Consider the following 18,539-nt stretch of genomic DNA (forward strand, 5'->3'; position numbering starts at 1 on the left):
TTATTTATTGAGGCATGGTCTTTATCAAAACTTGCAGCTTGACTGGAATTACAGCTGAGCTACTATACTCACCCAGCATTTGCATGGGTTTCTGGAACTCTAAACTCAAGCAGGCTCTGCTTACAAGACAAACACCTAACCGCTGGACCATTCTCTTAGCCTTGCTGATTACATTTTGGAACTTATTTTTAATTATTTTATTTAACCGATTATCAGTTTGGGAAAATTTGAGCTAGTGCTTCAAAGTTCTGGCATATTGTGTGTTGGGGATTATTGCCTGGGGGAACCTGTGTATAATAGGAGTCATTCAACCCTAGACATAGTCAAATAGTCTCATTTTCTGGTTGAATTTTCACAAGTTGTTGTGGAGTTTGTTGTTTTTAATGTGATACAGTAAGCTGAAATTTGTAATTTGCAAAGTTGTCTTAGTCAATTGAGTTCCTTGATTTTCTAGGCATCTTACTTCTGCAGATGCCCCAGTAAGTAGACTTCAGTTTTGGCTTCTCACTTTTCAAAGCAAGATGTTGAGAAATGCTGTTGCAGTTATATTTCCTTTGCAGGGCTTGGGTCCTCATTTATAAATTAATTAAAGTAGCTACCACTGTTTGCTGTGTTTAAGTTCTTTATGTGAACATAGTTAATCCCTTGACAAACCTTTGCAACGTTAGTGTCACACCCATTTACCTATAAGATAATGGAGCGGCAGAGAGACATTTGGTTGTGCTGCTTAGTATAGAAGTTGTGATTTAAGCCCAGGCTTAGAAAGGCCCAGGAGTCCTTAGAACTGGTACTATAATTCTGTTACCTCTCCAAAATGCAAATTTAACCTTACCCTGTGGGCAAAATGCACTAAGAATTTTTTTTTTTTAAATCTTTAGTAAGCCTAGACTCCTTCTAATATTTAGACATTTACTATTCTGGATCTAGATGTGAGACTTAGATTTATTGTGATTTTTAAATTGTTCTGTGTTGTGTTTAAATCACTGCATGGTTTTCTTAGCTTTGTGATCTTAGCGTGCATTGATTGATTGATTGATTGATTGATTGATTGATTTAGCAATTTAGCATTTCAATAAAGGTACTGTTTCTACTGTTGATCACCAAATAAAAAGGTCTGCTGGAATAAGCCTTGGAAATCATACTTTAACACAGTTTCATACACAAATCATATATATTTTGCTTAAAACTAAGATTTAAAAAAAATTGTAGTGTCTTGTTTACAATAGAGCATTCCCACCAAAAATGTCTGTGCACTTGTAGTGTTTATTTTTCATGACCCATTAATATTAGTCACCTCTTTGCTTTTCTAGACTGTATCGGTATTGAGTATCTAACACCTCTGTTTCCATATCTGCTTTTGTGTTCTGTCTATTAAATGTCTCTCTAGCTCTCTGATCTTCCATCTTCCGCAGCCCTTCAGGAAACAACAGCCTGCCTGTTCCTGTCTGTGCCGGTTAAATTCAGAGACATTCTTCAGTCTATTTGCTCTTCAACATTTATACAGTCCCACTCCATCTCGGTCTGCATTGTTATTTTTGTTTGGTTTTATTTAGCTTTGTGTGTATGGCTATTTGACCTACATATGTTTAAGTGCATGCCTGACAGCCTTGGCAGCTAGAAGAATCTGTTGGATCCCTAGAACTAGAGTTACAGATGGTTGTGAGGGACCGTGTGGACACTAACAATCAAACCTTGGTCTTCTAGAAGAGCATCCATCTGCTTAACCTCCAAGCCATTCTCCAGCCCATAAAGCCTTGGGGGTGGGGAAAGAGGTGTCATTTTATGTTGTTGGTTTTCATACAGGAACTGATATGTTCCAAAGTGGCCCCAAATTTGATACATACCTGAGGATGACTTTAAACTACTGCTCTTCCTGCTTCTGCCTCCAAAGTGCTAGGGTTACAAGCATGTCCTATCTCACCCACTTTTAAATTACTTTAAAGATTGTCTTATTCATTTTTAAAAATTTCTGCATGTTTTGGGCCCTGGTGCACAAGCCTGATAGAACAAAGTACCCTCACAGACTCTGTTGTCAGTTGGGAATTCAACGTGCTACCCTAAGTTGTCTAGTAGAAACATTTCTGATTGATTTTCTTTCTATAAACATTGTTCCAATACCTGGAGATTAAAAGCACTTACTGCTCTTGAAAAGAATCTAGGTTCCGTTCCCAGCACCCACATGGTGGCTCACAACTGTCCATTACTCCAGCTCCAGGGAATCTGACATCCTCTTCAGACTGTCATGGACACCAGGCACACACCAACTTACATACCTGCCTTAAGCCAAAACACTGATACATATAAAGTAAAATTTTATAAATCTAAAACATTAATAATTTTTAAAAAATGTTCTGCTATTTTTCTTAAAACTTAATTTTTAGTGGTCAAACCTTTCTTAGTGTTTCTTTCTGGTTCCACACATGGCTTTTAAATCTAGCCTTGCTTAGAGTCTCCTCTCCATTTCTTTCCATTTTGAAATAATGTAGGGCTTTCTGTTTATATTAATTTGGTTAGCAGACTTGTTACTTCCTAATTTAAAAAGTATTTATTGATTCTCCATTGTAGTGGATCTATTAGGATAGTGATGGTATGTGCATGTGTATCTTTTGAGATAGTCTCAATAGAAGTCCCTGGTTGGTCTAGAGCTCACTGTGTAGACCAGGCTAGCCTCTGTGTACTGAATAGTGGGATTAAAGACATACATCATAGCACTCAACCTGGCCAGCTTGTATGAGAAACTTCTTACTTGAACTTTCTGTCGGGTCTCCTTGGGGAAATAGTTGTTTCACTGCAGTGTTAGTATCTCTCTGGTCAGCTGAAAAGCTGTGTTTGTTTATCATGAATTTCCTGCTTTCTTAATATTTTTTCCTTCAGGCAAAAGTTTGGATTTTAGTTTTTCAAATTAGTGATTAATACTTTTTATTGCTCCCCTTGAGACTGTATTAATTTTTTTCTTTTTCAGCTCATTTGATCCCTTTCAACTGATACCTTGTAATTTTTTCAGTGAAGAAAAGCAGGTACTTACTATCAACGAGTGCTCATAATGCCCCAGTTGGATGGGAAATACCCTTTATCTCTGTGTGTGTGTGTGTGTGTGTGTGTGTGTGTGTGTGTGTGTGTATATATATATATATATATCAGGTATATAAATTAATTTGACATGGCAGGGTATATTAAGGATCTGGCGAATGAGTCAGGCAGAAAATGAGCAGAAAGAGAGTAGTTTCCTGCCGGGGCTTTGAAGCTTAGGTGTTTTAAAGTCTAGTTTGCAATGGACTTTGATCAATAGTGAGACCTTGGTGGGATGGGTAAGGAGAAAAGATGGATATTCCTATCAGAGAGAAAAATCTCTCTTTTTATGCTTTCCTTCTCTTCTTTTTATATTTCAGGAACCATTTCAGGTGAAAATAGCTTCAGAAGCACTTTTAATAATGGATTTGGTAAGGATAACCTATTGTGCTTTACTTATTTCTGATTTTTGTTCTTGTATTTTTTTTTATAGACCTAAGAGAAAGTGAAAGACATATATTTCAGATTTTAACTATTCTTTTTACAAGGAATTGAATTTTTCTTCTGAAGGAAGGCCAGACAATTGCATGTTTCCATAGTTTAGAAAAAAATGATTTCATGTGAGTTTTGCTGACTGTCTACCATTTTGTAATAACCAGTGTCTGCCGTCCAGTAAATGACCAAAGTTCCACATTGTCTAAAATACAGAGGCCACTTGTTTGTACTCAGTACCTGCAGACAGACACCTCTACCGATTGTGTGTGCTAGTGCTGGTTTTCTACAGGAGGTTCTATAGGGACTTACTTGTGTCCCTAGAATGCAAGTGGTGTCTTCCTTTTTAAGTGAACAAGCTCCATCTTCCGGTATGTGGTTCTAAGTCTCTTCGGCAACAGGAAGAGTCTGAAGTCTATGTCCACTGCAGCTCCCTGCAGTGCCTCTCCTTCAGAGCTGTACAGTCACTGCACTGACAGCATTGTTCATGATAGTGAGGCCAGTGTGACTCGAGAGCTGTGTTTGTGGATGTGGTCTGAGTCTGCCCTCATGTTTCCTTTAGCATGCCCACGTGTCTATGGCAGAGGTGATTGGCCTTTTAGGAGGAAGATACTCAGAAGCTGATAAGGTCCTTGAAGTAAGTCTTCTTTTTAAAACATTTCAGTTACCAGCTGCTATACCAAATATTTTATAGAAATCAGAAACTATAATGAAAATATTGATTTGTATCTCTATGTGTGAGAATATGCAAGTATATAAAGTTATATATTCAGAAATGACTTAGCGTTCCATATACTGAGCATCGGTTTTCTGTGAAAAGGGAGAGGATTCTGCCAGCCTTGGCTACACACTACTTTCACCAGAGAAAAGCTACAACTAAAGGCAGGAATGTTTGCTAGTCTTGTGGGTAAAAACTGGTATTCCTCATTCTGCTGAAATTATTTTCATATGTAATAGGAATTGTTGAAATGCCATTGGGTAGGCATGGTGCAACCTGAAAAACTAACCATTATCATGCCTTCTAGATTAGAAAAGTGCTAGCTAAATTTCTAGCCTACAGTCATACTTTTGGAGTTTATTTTATTTGGCAAGTAATCCAATAGATTACACTATAATCATGCAAGAACAATCTTTCACAGGTCTGTGCAGCAGAACCATGTAACAGTCTGAGTACAGGACTTCAATGTGAGATGGATCCTGTATCACAGACACAAGCCTCAGAAACCTTGGCTCTTAGAGGCTACAGTGTTATTGGGTGGTACCATTCTCATCCTGCATTTGATCCTAATCCGTCTTTACGAGATATTGACACACAAGCCAAATACCAGGTGTGTTTATAGTGTTACATACCTACATTTTATAAATTATTACACATCCACTTTTGATTTCTATGGAATAACATTATTATTTTTAGCTTTATATCTCTAATATTCTTTACATATGCAGTTTTGATATAATTTGCTTTTTTTCCCATGAAATTACATTAGTAAGCATTTGTAAAGTCAGTAGTTGAGTATAGGCAGGTTTCTTTGTTGTTGTTATTCTTTTGGATTTTTTTTTTTTTTTTGTCTTTTAGTATAGACAAGATTATAGAGCCTTTAAAAAACCAATAGTATGCAACAGGACAGGACTTGTTGTAACTGTAGTAGTCGAAAGCATTAATACCTCTCTTGGGAACAAAAAAAAAACAAGTTTTATTTTATTCAATTTTTATGTTTAATGTGTATTTTCTATGTAGGTAGCTATTTGTAACTTATTGGTATGTTAATAAGAATTATAGTGAAATGATTTCACATTATGGTATGCGAATGCATTTGTAGTATTTGCTTCATTTTGTTTGACAATGACAATTACTCTGTGGCCCTTCGTTAGCCTAGAACATGTGGTAGTCCTCCATTCTGTCTTGGCCTCTTGAGTCCTGAGATAGATATGTATCACTATCATACCTAACTAATAAATGAGAGACCTTTTGCTGCCTTTTTTTTTATTGGATATCTTCTTTATTTACATTTTAAATGTCCCCTTTTCCGGTTACCTTTTGTTTTTAACTTTGCATTTATGTGTGTGTGGTGAGGTTCACATTCCTATGTGCTTGTACACGAGCCAGAGGAGAACATTGAGTGTCTTGTCACTTTCCATTTTATTCCCTTGAGATGAGATTTCTCACTGAACCTGTCGCCAGGCTGGTACTCATCAGTGCCCTTTCTCCCCATCTCCCTCTCCAGCACTAAGGCTCCAGGTTCCATATGCATGGAACTCTACACCAGGTTTATTATGTGCATTCTGCATGGCTGAGTCCTGCTCCTCCTGCTTGCATAGCAGCTACTAAGCCATCTACCGAGCCATGCTGCATAGATTATTTTAAGGATCATTTCTGGTGAAAAGCAAAGACTTTGGGCCTGAAAATAATACTTAAGGCATTTCTTTCGGTTGCTGCTATTTGGATGGAGCCCTTTTCTGTTTTCTTTTCTCCAGTTAGCTGTGTAGAGCATTGATAGTTGAAATTAATTATACTTTTCTTATCATTGCAGAGTTACTTCTCCAGAGGAGGAGCAAAATTCATTGGAATGATTATTAGTCCATATAATCGAAGTAATCCTTTACCATATTCCCAGATTACTTGCTTGGTTATAAGTGAAGAAGTTAGCCCTGATGGTACCTATCGTAAGTTGTCAGCAATAATAAGTTGTTGCTATCTCTATCCTCAAATGAAAGAACTTAGAACTGTAAAACTATTTAATGAGATAGATTGTGAATCAAGCAAGGACTTGATGGATGCCACCTAGTTAAATCAACCTCCTTCCTTTCATTCTAATGGTCCATGGCCTTAAATAAAAGGAAAAAATGTAGAGCAGTTCTAGAGCAGGCAGTGTATATGCTGAGCACTGGAGGCCTTGTGTAGCATGGGCTGTACATTCTGGGCACTGGAGACATTGTAGTACATAAAATATAGTTCTCATATCATGAAAACATTTTCATAAATGCAATCTTGCTTTCCCTGTTGTGCCATGTAAATAAAGGAAAAACAAAACCATAACCCCAGCTTTCTATCACCTCCCAGGATTTTAGGCTTCCCAAAGACAGACTGACTTCAGATTTCCTAAGTCCCATCTGTCTTGACATAGCCCATTACCCAACTTGGTTTCTCTGGGATGTGTGCCTCCTCTATGTCTCCTTGTGGTTGTCCCAGTCAGCTCTGTCTACATAGGAATTAATACAGCAGACCAAGAAAGGCAGGGAGGGAACTTTGGTGGAAAGGTATTAGTGGGAGACTCAGATCTTCTCTGTGTGCAGTTGTGTGTGATAGGCACATGCAGTGTTGAATCAGGACATCTTTGTCACTAAGTGCTGTACTGTACTCACTTTTTCTATCCAGCATCTAGCACAGAACCTGACATAAAGTGAATTCTAAATTAATGTTTGCCTAATAATTAATTACTCTTTATTCTTAATCTTCTTTAGTGTCCTATACTTCATAGTCTTTTCAATTCTGTTGACTGCTAATATATCTTTTTTATATATAAATCTGCAGTGTTTTTCTGCCTAATGACCACTTTGTCTCTTAACGCAATTTATTGTTTTTGTATTCCTAGTACCAGCTAATCAGCGCTGAATTTTTTTCAATCACAACACTTTCTTTTCTATACTTATGCCTTTACTCATCCCCAATTTGTATTTTTTTAATTGGATATTTTATTTATTTACATTTCAAATGTTATCTCCTTTCCTGGTTTCCCCTCTGCAAACCCCCTATCCCATCCCCCCTTACCCTGCTTCAGTGAGGGTGCTACCCCATCCACCCACCTACCTACCCACTCACCAACTCCTGCCTCACCGCCCTAGCATTTCTCTACACTGGGGCATCAAGCCTTCACAGGACCAAAGGGCCTCCCCTCCCATTGATGCCAGATAAGGCCCCTTCAGCTCCTTCAGTCCTTCCCCTAACTCCTCCATTGAGCACAGGGATCCCTGTACTCAGTCCAGTGGTTGGCTGCATGCATCCACATCTGTATTGGTCAGGATCTGGCAAAGGCTCTCAGGAGACAGCTGTATCAGGCTTCTGTCAGCAAGCACTTTTTGGCATCTACAATAGTGTCTGCGTTTGGTGTCTGCATGTGGGATAGATCCCCAGGTGGGACAGTCTCTGGATATAGCCTTTCCTTCAGTCTCTGGTCCACTCTTTGTCCCTGTATTTCCTTTAGACAGGAAAAACAATTCTGGGTTAAAATTTTGGAGAGTGGTGGCTAGCCCCATCCTTCAATTGGGGGGCCATGCCTAACCTCTGGATATGGTCTCAACCGGTTCTCTCTCACCTTTGTGGGGAATTTCAACTAGGGTCATCCTCGTGGGGTCCTGGGAGGCTCTTGTTTTCCTGACATTTGGGACTTTCCGGTTGCTACCCACAGTTCCCCATCCCCCATTGCTACACACCTCTGTTCAATTTCCTGACCCTCTGTACATCTCCATCTCCTCCTTTTCCTGATTCTTCCCCCTCTTTTTTCTTTCCTCTCTTCTCTTCCTCCCAAGTCCCTCCTACCCTCTACTTCCCTTGATTATTTTGTTCCCCCATCTAAGTAGGACTGAAGCATCCACTCTTTGGTCTTCCTTCCTCTTGAGCTTCATGTTGTCTGTGAGTTATATCGTAGGTATTCCACACTCTTTGCCTAATATTCACTTATCAGTGTGTACATACCATGTGTGTTCTTTTGTGACAGAGTTATCTCACTCAGGATGGTATTTTCAAGTTCCATCCATTTGCCTGTGAATTTCATGAATTCATTGTTTTTAATAGCTGAGTAATATTCCTTTGTGTAAATGTACCACATTTTCTGTATCCATTTCTCAGTTGAGGGACATCTGGGTTGTTTCCAGCTTCTGGCTATTATAAGTATGACTGCTATCAACATAGTGGAGCATGTGCCCTTATTACATGTTGGAGCATCTTCTGGGTATATGCCCAGGAGTGGTATAGCTGGGTTCTCAGGTAATGCTATGTCCAATTTTCTGAGGACCTGCCAGACTGATTTCCATAATAATTGTACCAGCTTGCAATCCCACTAACAGTGGAGGCATGTTCCTCTTTCTCCACATCCTCGACAGTATCTGCTGTCACCTGAGTTTTTGATCTTAGCCATTCTGACTGGTGTGAGGTGGAATCTCAGGGTTGTTTTGAATTGCATTTCCCTGATGAATAAGGATACTGAACATTTCTTTAGGTGCTTCTCTGCCATTTGCATTTCCTTAGTTGAGAATTCTCTGTTTAGCTCTGTTTCCCATTTTTTAATAGGGTAATTTGGTTGTCTGGAGTCTAACTTTTTGAGTTCTTTGTATATATTGGATATTAGCCCTCTATCAGATGTAGGATTGGTAAAGATCTTTTCCCAATCCGTTGTTTGTCGTTTTGTCCTATTGACAGTGTCCTTTGCCTTACAGAAACTTTGCAATTTTATGAGGTCCCATTTGTCGATGCTTGATCTTAGAGCATAAGCCATTGGTGTTCTGTTCAGAAAAATTTCCCCTGTGCCCATGTGTTCAAGGCTTTTCCCCACTTTCTCTTCTATTAGATTCAGTGTATCTGGTTTCATGTGGAGGTCCTTGATCTACTTGGACTTGAGCTTTGTACAGGAAGATAAGAATGGATCAATTTAGCACTGAGTTTTTATTGACTGATAATATCAGTAGTAGTCCAGAATGGCATGCTAAGTACAGCACATAATACACATAATTTTTCAACTTAACTCAAATTTATAAAAGTTATAAAAGAAAGCATCCCAATAAACTTGCCTTTTCTTTTAGTCGCATCTCGGTCTTCTGGGTTTTGACCATGAGCCTCTCAATTCCAGTCATTGCTAATACAGTTAGTTGATATTGGATATGTGTGACTGTACATTTAAATATTATAATTTAATAATTTAAAACATATGTGAGTCTCCTTTTTGCCAAAATGAATTAATAAGGACTTTTTTGAAGCAACCAAAATAATAAGCAAATTATTCAAAACTATTTTATTTAGGATATAACTCAGGCTGTGATCTTCAAGTCATCTTCTTTGCATGTTTTGGAAACCATCTGGCACAAGAGTTGAGGTAGTCTAGAAGCGTTGAGATGACTGTACTTCCCTACTTCTAACCCAGGCTATACTCTAGAATGTCTCTAATGGCTAAGCATTTCCTGAACTTTAATCACTAAGTATATTTTGTAACTGATCAGTTTTCTAATACCTTGGTGGATAAAAATACTCTGAATAAAAGGCAGTTTTTACTTAGGTGACTTTTTTAAATAGAATTTTTCTTAATCATACTACATAGTTATGTATGGTTGATCCACACATGTGCATGTTTTCTGTCAGCCCTTCAGAACCGTGTAGTATTTATTCCCACTTTCCATTTTAATTAAGAATAGGATCACTCAGCTATTTTTAGATCCTAGCTCTGACATTCACCATTTATTTTGTTGGACTTACACTCTCATTTGTCTCTGATGCTTCTGTTAATGGGGAACAAAATTACCTTGTTTACAGAGACAGTATTTGCAAGGACTGTAGCATGTACCAGGGTTTCAGTAGGTAGTTACGGTAGCTGGCAGCTTTGCTCTGTAGGTATGTTGTCTTCACCAAAGCAGACTTACTCAGTGACCCCTGCACCATGTCATTGCTCTTCAGGTGCTAGAGGAGAGAAATAAAAAGAGAGGAGAGGAGATCTGAGAACTGCAAAGAGCTCTAGTTATCCTTAGGCTTGCTGTTGCTTTTCTCTCCCAAACCCCTCTTTTTTGTATATTGATAGTTAGGCCCACCTTTGTTTCATTGGGAATGTGCCATTGTCCTAGTTGTAAGGCCTGCTGGTCTTCTCAGTTTCAAAATAGGAATCCTGCCTGCTGATGCACTATTGTCGTAGCTTGATGACTTGTTCTAAAGATGCCTTGCTTTGCGAGGGCAGTCCCAGGTTGATATTGACAGTGCCCTCTACTGCTCACAGATCTCTTGGCTTGGAAAATAACTGAGAGGACATCCTGCTGTTCACATGCCTTTCTACAGAACTGTCAGAAAAGGGCACTCTTTACTTCTCATTAGTAATAGCTTAGCATAAACATGCTTGGAGGGGCACATACAGTCAGGCAGTGAACATTTGATGAATACCCAGTATGTTCACAGAGCTGTTCAGTTGGCCTGTCAAGCTGTGATCTAAACACACTGAAGAGAATTTTACTTAAAAGGGGATTTGAGAAAGAGTTGATGAAAATGTGTCTCTTTACACTTCTCTAGGTTTACCTTACAAATTTGAAGTACAACAGATGTTAGAAGAACCTCAGTGGGAATTATTGTTGGAAAAGACAAAATGGATAATCGAAAAGTACAAACTTTCTCATAGGTATGTGCTGTGATTTGTGATACTCTGCATTGGCAGTCTTTCTCTTGATTCAGAGAAGGCAAAGCCTAGATTAAAAATAGAATACTGATGTCTGGCCTTAATGACAGCTTATTTCACAACCAACTGTATATTTATCTCATCAGTTTGTTCTCAAATTTCTTCCTATAGCAGCGTCCCCATGGATAGACTCTTTCGCCAGGATTCTGACCTAACTTGTCTGCAGAAAGTAAGTTGCCTTCATTTTTAATTGGTTTCATTATTCAGATTTCAAAGCTGGTCATCTTGCTGTGTTTTCCACTGTTTTGTGGGTGCATTTTCGATATTTCCTTTGTTGATTTACTTTGTAAAGTAGTGTGTTTTATTGACTAAGCATTTATATAGAAATGATTCCCTTTTAGAATACATCTATTAGTGTTAACTGATGATATACTTCTTAGCTGGTTATTATTGTGTAGAATGAAGAACCTTTTATTGTTCTTTAAACTTTATAAGTACCATATTACCTTTTAACCATAATGGTCAGTTGTTTTTAAAAAATATAGTATAAACATAATTTAAATTTAAATGGTCATTCCACTCTAACTTTGTACTTGAAAATTCTAAAGGTTTAGAATTTTTTTTGTGCCTCTGATTAAGATGACTAGACTGTTAGCATCTTTGGTTTGTTTTATTTTAGTCATTTGGGAATAATCCTAAAAAGTAAACATACTAAGCTATTTTTGATACTTTTTTCTATATTGAAAGACTAATTTGTGCATCCCCCAGACAACTGCCCAAGACCTGTGTTCTTAGTTCTCTGACTGGTTGGTTGGCTCCAGTTTGAACCTTGCACATGGTCTAGGCACTGTGCTTTATCCCCAGACCCATAGTCTTACATGCTTTGTTCTTTGTGTTATTTGCTTTTAAAACTTTGGAGATAATTTGGCTCTGCAAATGTAACTGCCAAAAGAGCCCAAATCACAGATTTGTACAAAGTAAGGAACATTCCTCGAACATGGCTTGTTTCCTGTGGAGTCATTAGGGAGCTAAATTCTAGCGATCCAGTTTGAGATTGGTGAGGACAGTGTTTCTCATTTGAGTATTAAGAAATCTGAGGTTTAAAAAGAAGTAATGACAATTATTCAAGCCCTCTTAATATTTAAGTATTTAACTATAAAACTTTTCTTTTCTACTAGCTTTTGGAGTGTCTAAGGAAAACACTAAGCAAAGTAGCCAATTGCTTCATCGCTGAGGAATTCTTGACTCAAATAGAAAATTTGTTCCTTTCCAATTACAAAAGCAAGGAAGAAAATGGACTGGCAGAAGAGAACAGTACAAAGGAATTGTTCATGTAATTATTTTAAAGTAATATGTTCAAATCTTACATGCTACTGTAAATAATTGAGATTTTAAAGCAATATAAATTGAATATTTTTTTTCTTTAATCCAAAAAACTCTGAACTTTCCCACATAAATAATGTGAGAGGAAGAGCGACTGGCTTGTTGTCATAGTGGTCATCAGGAGTGGTAGACCTTGCCTGTGCAGTGGCCCTGAGGGCATGACCTCTGGTCTGCTGTGTGGTGTGCAGCTTGACAACTAGAATATGGCCAAGCTTTGCTCTTTCTCCAAAGGAGTGTGTGTCTCACTTTGGCATCTTATCTCATGAGACATACTTACTTTCTTCCCATACGTTCTGGGGGTGAGATTTTTGTGTGTGTGTGTGTGTGTTACTTGGATGCTGCAGCCTAGGTGTGGAACAAGTTAATGTGGTTGAGAACTACTAATTAATAAATCTAACAGCGTGCTCTAAAAGGCCAACACAGCAAAAGGGAAACATCCTTAGAAATGTTTAGACAGGAGACCACAGGGGAGGAGAACCGATTTTCAGTCCGCTGTCTCTGCTTCAGTCTTATTGTGTACCACTATACTACAGGAGAGTCAGCCTCCTCAGAGATTTAAACAGTTAAATGAATTTCACAAGGGAAGTAATTAGCTCCAACTCTGTCCAGTTGCAGTAGCATGTGATAAAATCTCATTGAACTAGACTTGGTAATGTAACCCTAAGCCTAGCTTTTTTTCCCTACTGTCAGGAGAAAGAGACAAATTATAGTCAAGCTTAAATCAGATATTGTAATAGAAACAAAAAGACACCATCTAGTATTTTACATATTTAACCCAGTTTCATATACTTTCTAAAAGGAAAATTAAACTTTTCATGTAAAATTCAAATTGTTCATGTAATTATTAATGCATATTCCTGCTAGCTGGAGAACTGGTGTTTGCCCCTTGTTCAGACCTTCTTATTGGTGACAGTTTTGTTATACTGAAACTGATTGTGAGTGTAGAGTTTTCCTTTTTTTTCCTGTTGTTGTAGTTGTAGCCAAAGGAGGAGGCAGCGCTGGGTGGACTGACTACAGTCCTGGGTGGCCTGAATCAGATTTGGGCTGTGTGATTTGAAGAAATGAAGTTTGCTTTCTCTAGGCCAAGTTTGTTTCCGTAGCTGAGGCGAATCCAGCCCTGAGTGTTGTTGCAGCTCTGATCTACCTGCTGACTTGTAGGCTGTTCCTTTGGAACTTCACTTGAAGATCACATGCTTCCCAAATCAATGGGTAGTTTTAAAAGAAAACTAGCAGTTTTTGATTTCCCTCTGTACATTTAATATGAACAATGAAACATACTTTGTAAAATCCTCTTGAAGCCTGGAAGTATAAGGACTCCAGAGCAAAAAATCAGGCATCCCGAGCCCTCTACCTAATGTGCTCAAGCTTTGGTCCGTGACCATGATCCAGTCTCAGCTCTCTAACTCATCAGTTGAGATTCAAAGAGCTGAATTCTGTAACTTGGTGTCACTTCAAGCACAGAAGGCTACAAAGTCTGTGGCAATTCATTCCTTTGTGTTTTCCTTCCTCCTTGCCTCTCTTCATAGGCTGTTGGAACAGACCCAAAATGGATGATAATTAACTTTCTTGCTGTTTTCCTAGAATGTTGTTGAATTTAAAAAAAATTTGTTCTCAAATCTGGACTTTACACACTCCAATGGTTAACTGTATTCACTACCCTGAGCTATTCATTGTAAGGACTCAAGGGATGGCAGTAGTCAGAGTGTCGGGGCCTTGAGAACAAAAGTTTTTAAGCAACTATTGAGGAAAAAAACAACTATTTTCTATCTATAGAATATATTTGTAATTTATCTTATGAAATATTTTTAAATAAAGAGAAATATATACAAAGTGCAGAAATCTCAAACCTACTGTTGAGAAAATATTTTACATAGGAATTAAATTCTTAACCAGTTTTTAACAGCGTAAATTCAGAACATTCAGGGTTATTGTTTGTCTGTTTTTGTTTCCCATCTGTTCTCTGTGGTGCCTTCTTTTCTCTTGTCCTAGTGTCTACATGCTTTTGACAGCTGCAGATGGCCCCTCTGCCACCTTTGGCCTCCTGAGAATAGTTAGAGCCAAGACCTTAAAGATCACAGATGAGTCTGGAGCTTGAGGGGGCATGTAACACAGAAGTTCATGAAAAAAAAAAACAGGAAGGAAGGAAGAAACAAAGAAGGAAGGAAAGAAAAGTCCTTCCCAACAAGGTTTGCAGAAGTGGAGGACCAGAGACACCTGAGTCTTTTCATCCTAATTCCTGTTTTTATTGGTGCATACAACTGTAAGATGAGCTTAAATTTTGTTTCTTATTCTGATATAGCTAAGGAAACTTAATAATAGTACTTCTCCCATATTAGACTTACTGTTCTACAAAACTAACACTCAAGAAAACAAAACCAGTGAAACAAGACCAGTAAGGTAAAACCCCGGCCACCATTTAACTTGGCCATTCTTCTCCAGTTCTTTTAAATGTCAGGAACTGCCATTCAGAGAGCTGGTTTGGCCACGTGCTCAGTGCTCATGAGGTTTTAGGTACTAAGCACTTTTGCTTACTTGGACTCCTTCCATAGAGAATTTAAAATTACATTTTATAATTGTGTTTGTATAACATGACAGTATTCACATTTTGGATTAAAATATTCTTTTAATCTAAAACTTGGATTATTTTTCCTAATAAAATTAAGTAAAACATTTGTTATACACCCTTCAAAATTCCGAGAGTCTGAGACTGTCCCTGATGAATGTTTTGCTCTGCCTATGTGGGTTGTTCGAAAAATGCAACAGTATTCTCCATCCCTTACCATACCACTCAGTTATTTATTCCACTCCAGCCAGGAGCACAGCAGCTCCTCCTGTCACAGGCCTGGACATCTGAACTTCATTCTTTCCCATCCTAGACAGAACTCGGTGTGGCTCAGATCATTCATGGGTGCAGTAGTTAGAAATCAGTAGACAGGAATTTTTATTTTGGTTCCTACTTTTACACTGTGTGCCCCACTTCACAGGGTGAGGTCCCTTTCTTCCCTTTCATCTCAAACCTTTATATTCATCTGTTCTCACAGCTCATAGCTATAAGAGCTTTATATCATTCACTAAAAATAACTAAACAGAGCCACTCAGAAAATCCCTGCAGTTGTTTATTGTTTAGCATTGGCCCGGGCTTCTCCACAGAATGTTCCTTCTCTGAGGCTTGGGTAGGTGAGGTCTATAGCATGCAGACTGTAAGCACATTGGGCTCTCCATTTCTTAGGACAGAGAAAGTGGCAGCCTCAGGATTCCAGTCTAAGCCATCTACTGCTGTATAATTTACCTCTTTAGTGTACCTTTTCCTGTGTACATTGCTGAGTCCTGACGGAAGGCACTGGAGAAGCCAATAGAAACTGTACGCCCTCTGCTCTGTGCTCTGCTCTGTACCAGCAGAAAGCACCTGCTTGTAATACACACTTGCAATTCACCAGCAGACATCCCATGTGGATTTCTCATCAGTAGGAGAGGTGGCTCCCCAAATTTCCCTTTTTCTACTTACCAGCAAGGCACGTAATCTGGTGTCACATGACATGGCATGGAGGAAAGCACTCCACAGAATCACAAGAAAAGCACATACGTTTTGATGAATATAGACTCTTATCAGCGTTAACAAACTTAACAACGAAACTTCGTCTCTAGTTTCACATTTGTTAATAATGCTCTTATGACAATATATTTTGTAATATGTCCAGAAAAATCAGAATAATGTAACATCCTTAGATGATTATCTCCTGACATTTTTGGAAAAGTTTTATGCATGCTTTCATTACCTGTAACTGCTTTTTGGCATCTCTTCTACCTCATTCCCTTATTCCCCCCACCAAAATCAGGAGGAAATAAAAGCATCCAATAAGAACTTAAAAGGTTCTAAATGAAACTAAACTTTAAAGCTGAAATTAATTCACAGCATCTGGGTAGCTTTTGTTTTTGTTCTTTGCTGTTTCTGTCATATATTCATGTGAGTTCCACGGAAAATGCCTGTTTGTTGTCTCTGAGGTTTCCTAGTAGCTTTTCCAGAAATCCTTAAATATGTTCTCACAGTTCATATTTCCTGTTTTATGTATTATCATAAAACTGAGACCTGCATGGTGGTGCACACCTTTAATCCCAGAACTCAGAAGCAGAGGCAGGAGGATCTCTAGAGTTTAAGGTTAGCCTGGAACAGGACTATATAGTAAGACCCTATCTTAAAAATAAAACAAAAAGATCGTCTGCTTTAGCATATGAATTCTAAAATTGTAATTATATTTTAGCATGACTTATGTAGCTGAGTCTTATATTACCTTTAAATGTGTAGATTGGTGTTGACTTGCACAGTTGTGTTGTATATAAGATACTGCATGACAGTTGATGAACTTGTTGCTTTTTCCCATGATAGTAACAGTTTTGTGAATTTTTTCACTATGCATTTACAGTGTTGTGTAACAATATGACTTAAAACTATTTTATACATTTAAATGTTATGTTGTATATATCTACATTAAAGAGTATTATAAATATCAGTGTTTGTAAAATTATAAAAGATTTTCCCAAAAATATAAACTCATCTTTCCATACTTTCTTGTGATATATTAAAAATACCAATTTTAAGCTTTGACATATTATCTTGTAGTGAAAGCTAAGGAAAAACATGCTGTCAAGTCAATGTAAGCAAAATTTTGAAAATAAAACAGGTGGTTTTTGATGTCTTTGTAAATTATTAGCAATATGTTATTGAATTACAAAAAGAAGGCACTATCTTAGTTACCTTTCTGTTGCTGTAACAAAACACCATGACCAAGGCAACTTACAAAAGAGAGTATTTAATTTGGGATTCACAGTTGGATCCAGAGGGTCCATGATCATCACTTCAGGGAGTATGGCAGCAGGCATTGGAGCAGTAGCTGGGAGCTTATATTCCTTATCCCAAGCATAAAGCAGGGAAAGAGAATGTATGTAATAGGCTCTAGAAACGGTAAAGCCTACTCTTGTGTGTCACCTCCTGCCTACTAATCATTCCCAAACAGTTTTCAAATGTATGAGCCTGTGGGGCCTTTCAGGAACATTCATACACCACAGCTACATTAATTCAGCCAGGGTTTGTTGAACATCTCTTACACTGCTCACAGTCAGGGACACAAAGATCAGCAAACCATACCTTCTTTCTAAAAGAATCTGATTAGTGAGAAATCTAATACAAGCTGCAGTTGGTTATAGAATAGGCAAGTGTCAAGTAGTGAAGGGTGGTGAGAATTCTCTGGACTTGAAGCTGTGAAATCAGTGCCTTTAGAAGAACTACCCGGCAGGATTTGATTATAGGACGTTTAGGAGATGTTGGAAGTGGCTTTAGCATAACTGGATGTTAAAAACGTATTTTGATTGGAGAGAAGGGTGTATGAGAACGGTAGTCGTGAAAGCAGCACACAACCAGCCCACTCAGTTTTCAGTTAGAGAAAATACAAAGTAGAGGCCAGTGAGGTAGTAAAGGCATCCGCTGGTGATCCAAGAGCCACGTAGTGGAAGGAGAACCAACTCCTGCTGTTGCCCTCTGACCTCCATCCACCATGTCAAATGCTGATGCACGCATGCACACAAAACATTTTAAAATGTTTTCAAGAAAGTAGAAAGTGAAACTCTCACCCCAAAAAATCAGTGTAAAGTGTAAATATTGGTTTAACTGATTTTGAACATTCCAATTTTTTCTAAGCATGTAAGAAATTATATATTTTATATAAAGTAAGGTAATATCTTTATATTATCTTCATTAAAAACACCCACGTAGAGATGTAGCTCAGCATTAGCTTGCCAGATGTGTGAGATCTTGGAAGATCCGTCCATAAGTACGTGTGGCATCCTGTGCTGTAGTCTGTCCTAGTGCATCTGGTAGTGTACAGTGGATAATCACATTGTTCCCATGTTTCTACTACAGGGGTTTGGTTTGGTTGTTTTATCTTCTGTCAGTACTTGCAGGAGAGATAGCTAGTGATTGCTAAGCCAACAGCTTTATTTCTTTTAAATTTTTTAGTGTCTTGGAAAAGCTTTTATTTTTTTATAGTAATTTAAAGTCATGTACCCAAATAAAAACAATGATTTATTTACAAGATGTAAGGAAATCCTGAGAGTCTTAACTCCATAAAGCATGTATTTTAATGTTGGGAGCCGACTCTGAGCCGAAAGCAGCTATTATCTTTGCAGCCATCTTGAGCCATATACCCTGACAAGAAACTTGTTTACAACCGCTGAGCACACTCTGATAATTATCTTGATCCTTTCAGTCAAGGCCAGGCAGTGGTACCACACGCCTTT

The 18,539-nt window shown here is 38.1% G+C and overlaps 1 protein-coding gene across 5 annotated transcripts in view; it reads left to right on the forward strand.

The window, feature by feature from the left end:
* Positions 1–16,950, forward strand: part of Mysm1 (Myb like, SWIRM and MPN domains 1) — a 39,567-nt gene extending 22,617 nt beyond the window's left edge. For 3 of the 5 annotated variants that reach the window (XM_028773317.1, XM_028773319.1, XM_028773320.1), the window contains 8 exons: positions 2,963–3,017; positions 3,390–3,440; positions 4,064–4,138; positions 4,641–4,829; positions 6,033–6,165; positions 10,763–10,868; positions 11,037–11,094; positions 12,044–16,950. In XM_028773317.1, the coding sequence (XP_028629150.1) occupies positions 2,963–3,017; positions 3,390–3,440; positions 4,064–4,138; positions 4,641–4,829; positions 6,033–6,165; positions 10,763–10,868; positions 11,037–11,094; positions 12,044–12,202 (826 nt within the window). In that variant the 3' untranslated portion in view covers positions 12,203–16,950. The remainder of the gene's footprint in view (positions 1–2,962; positions 3,018–3,389; positions 3,441–4,063; positions 4,139–4,640; positions 4,830–6,032; positions 6,166–10,762; positions 10,869–11,036; positions 11,095–12,043) is intronic. The other 2 variants (XM_028773318.1, XM_028773321.1) reach the window with 2 other exon arrangements.
* The last annotated feature ends 1,589 nt before the right edge of the window (positions 16,951–18,539 follow it).

Source organism: Grammomys surdaster, unplaced genomic scaffold, assembly GCF_004785775.1.
Source record: "Grammomys surdaster isolate TR1022 unplaced genomic scaffold, NIH_TR_1.0 225, whole genome shotgun sequence".
Taxonomy (NCBI): domain Eukaryota; kingdom Metazoa; phylum Chordata; class Mammalia; order Rodentia; family Muridae; genus Grammomys; species Grammomys surdaster.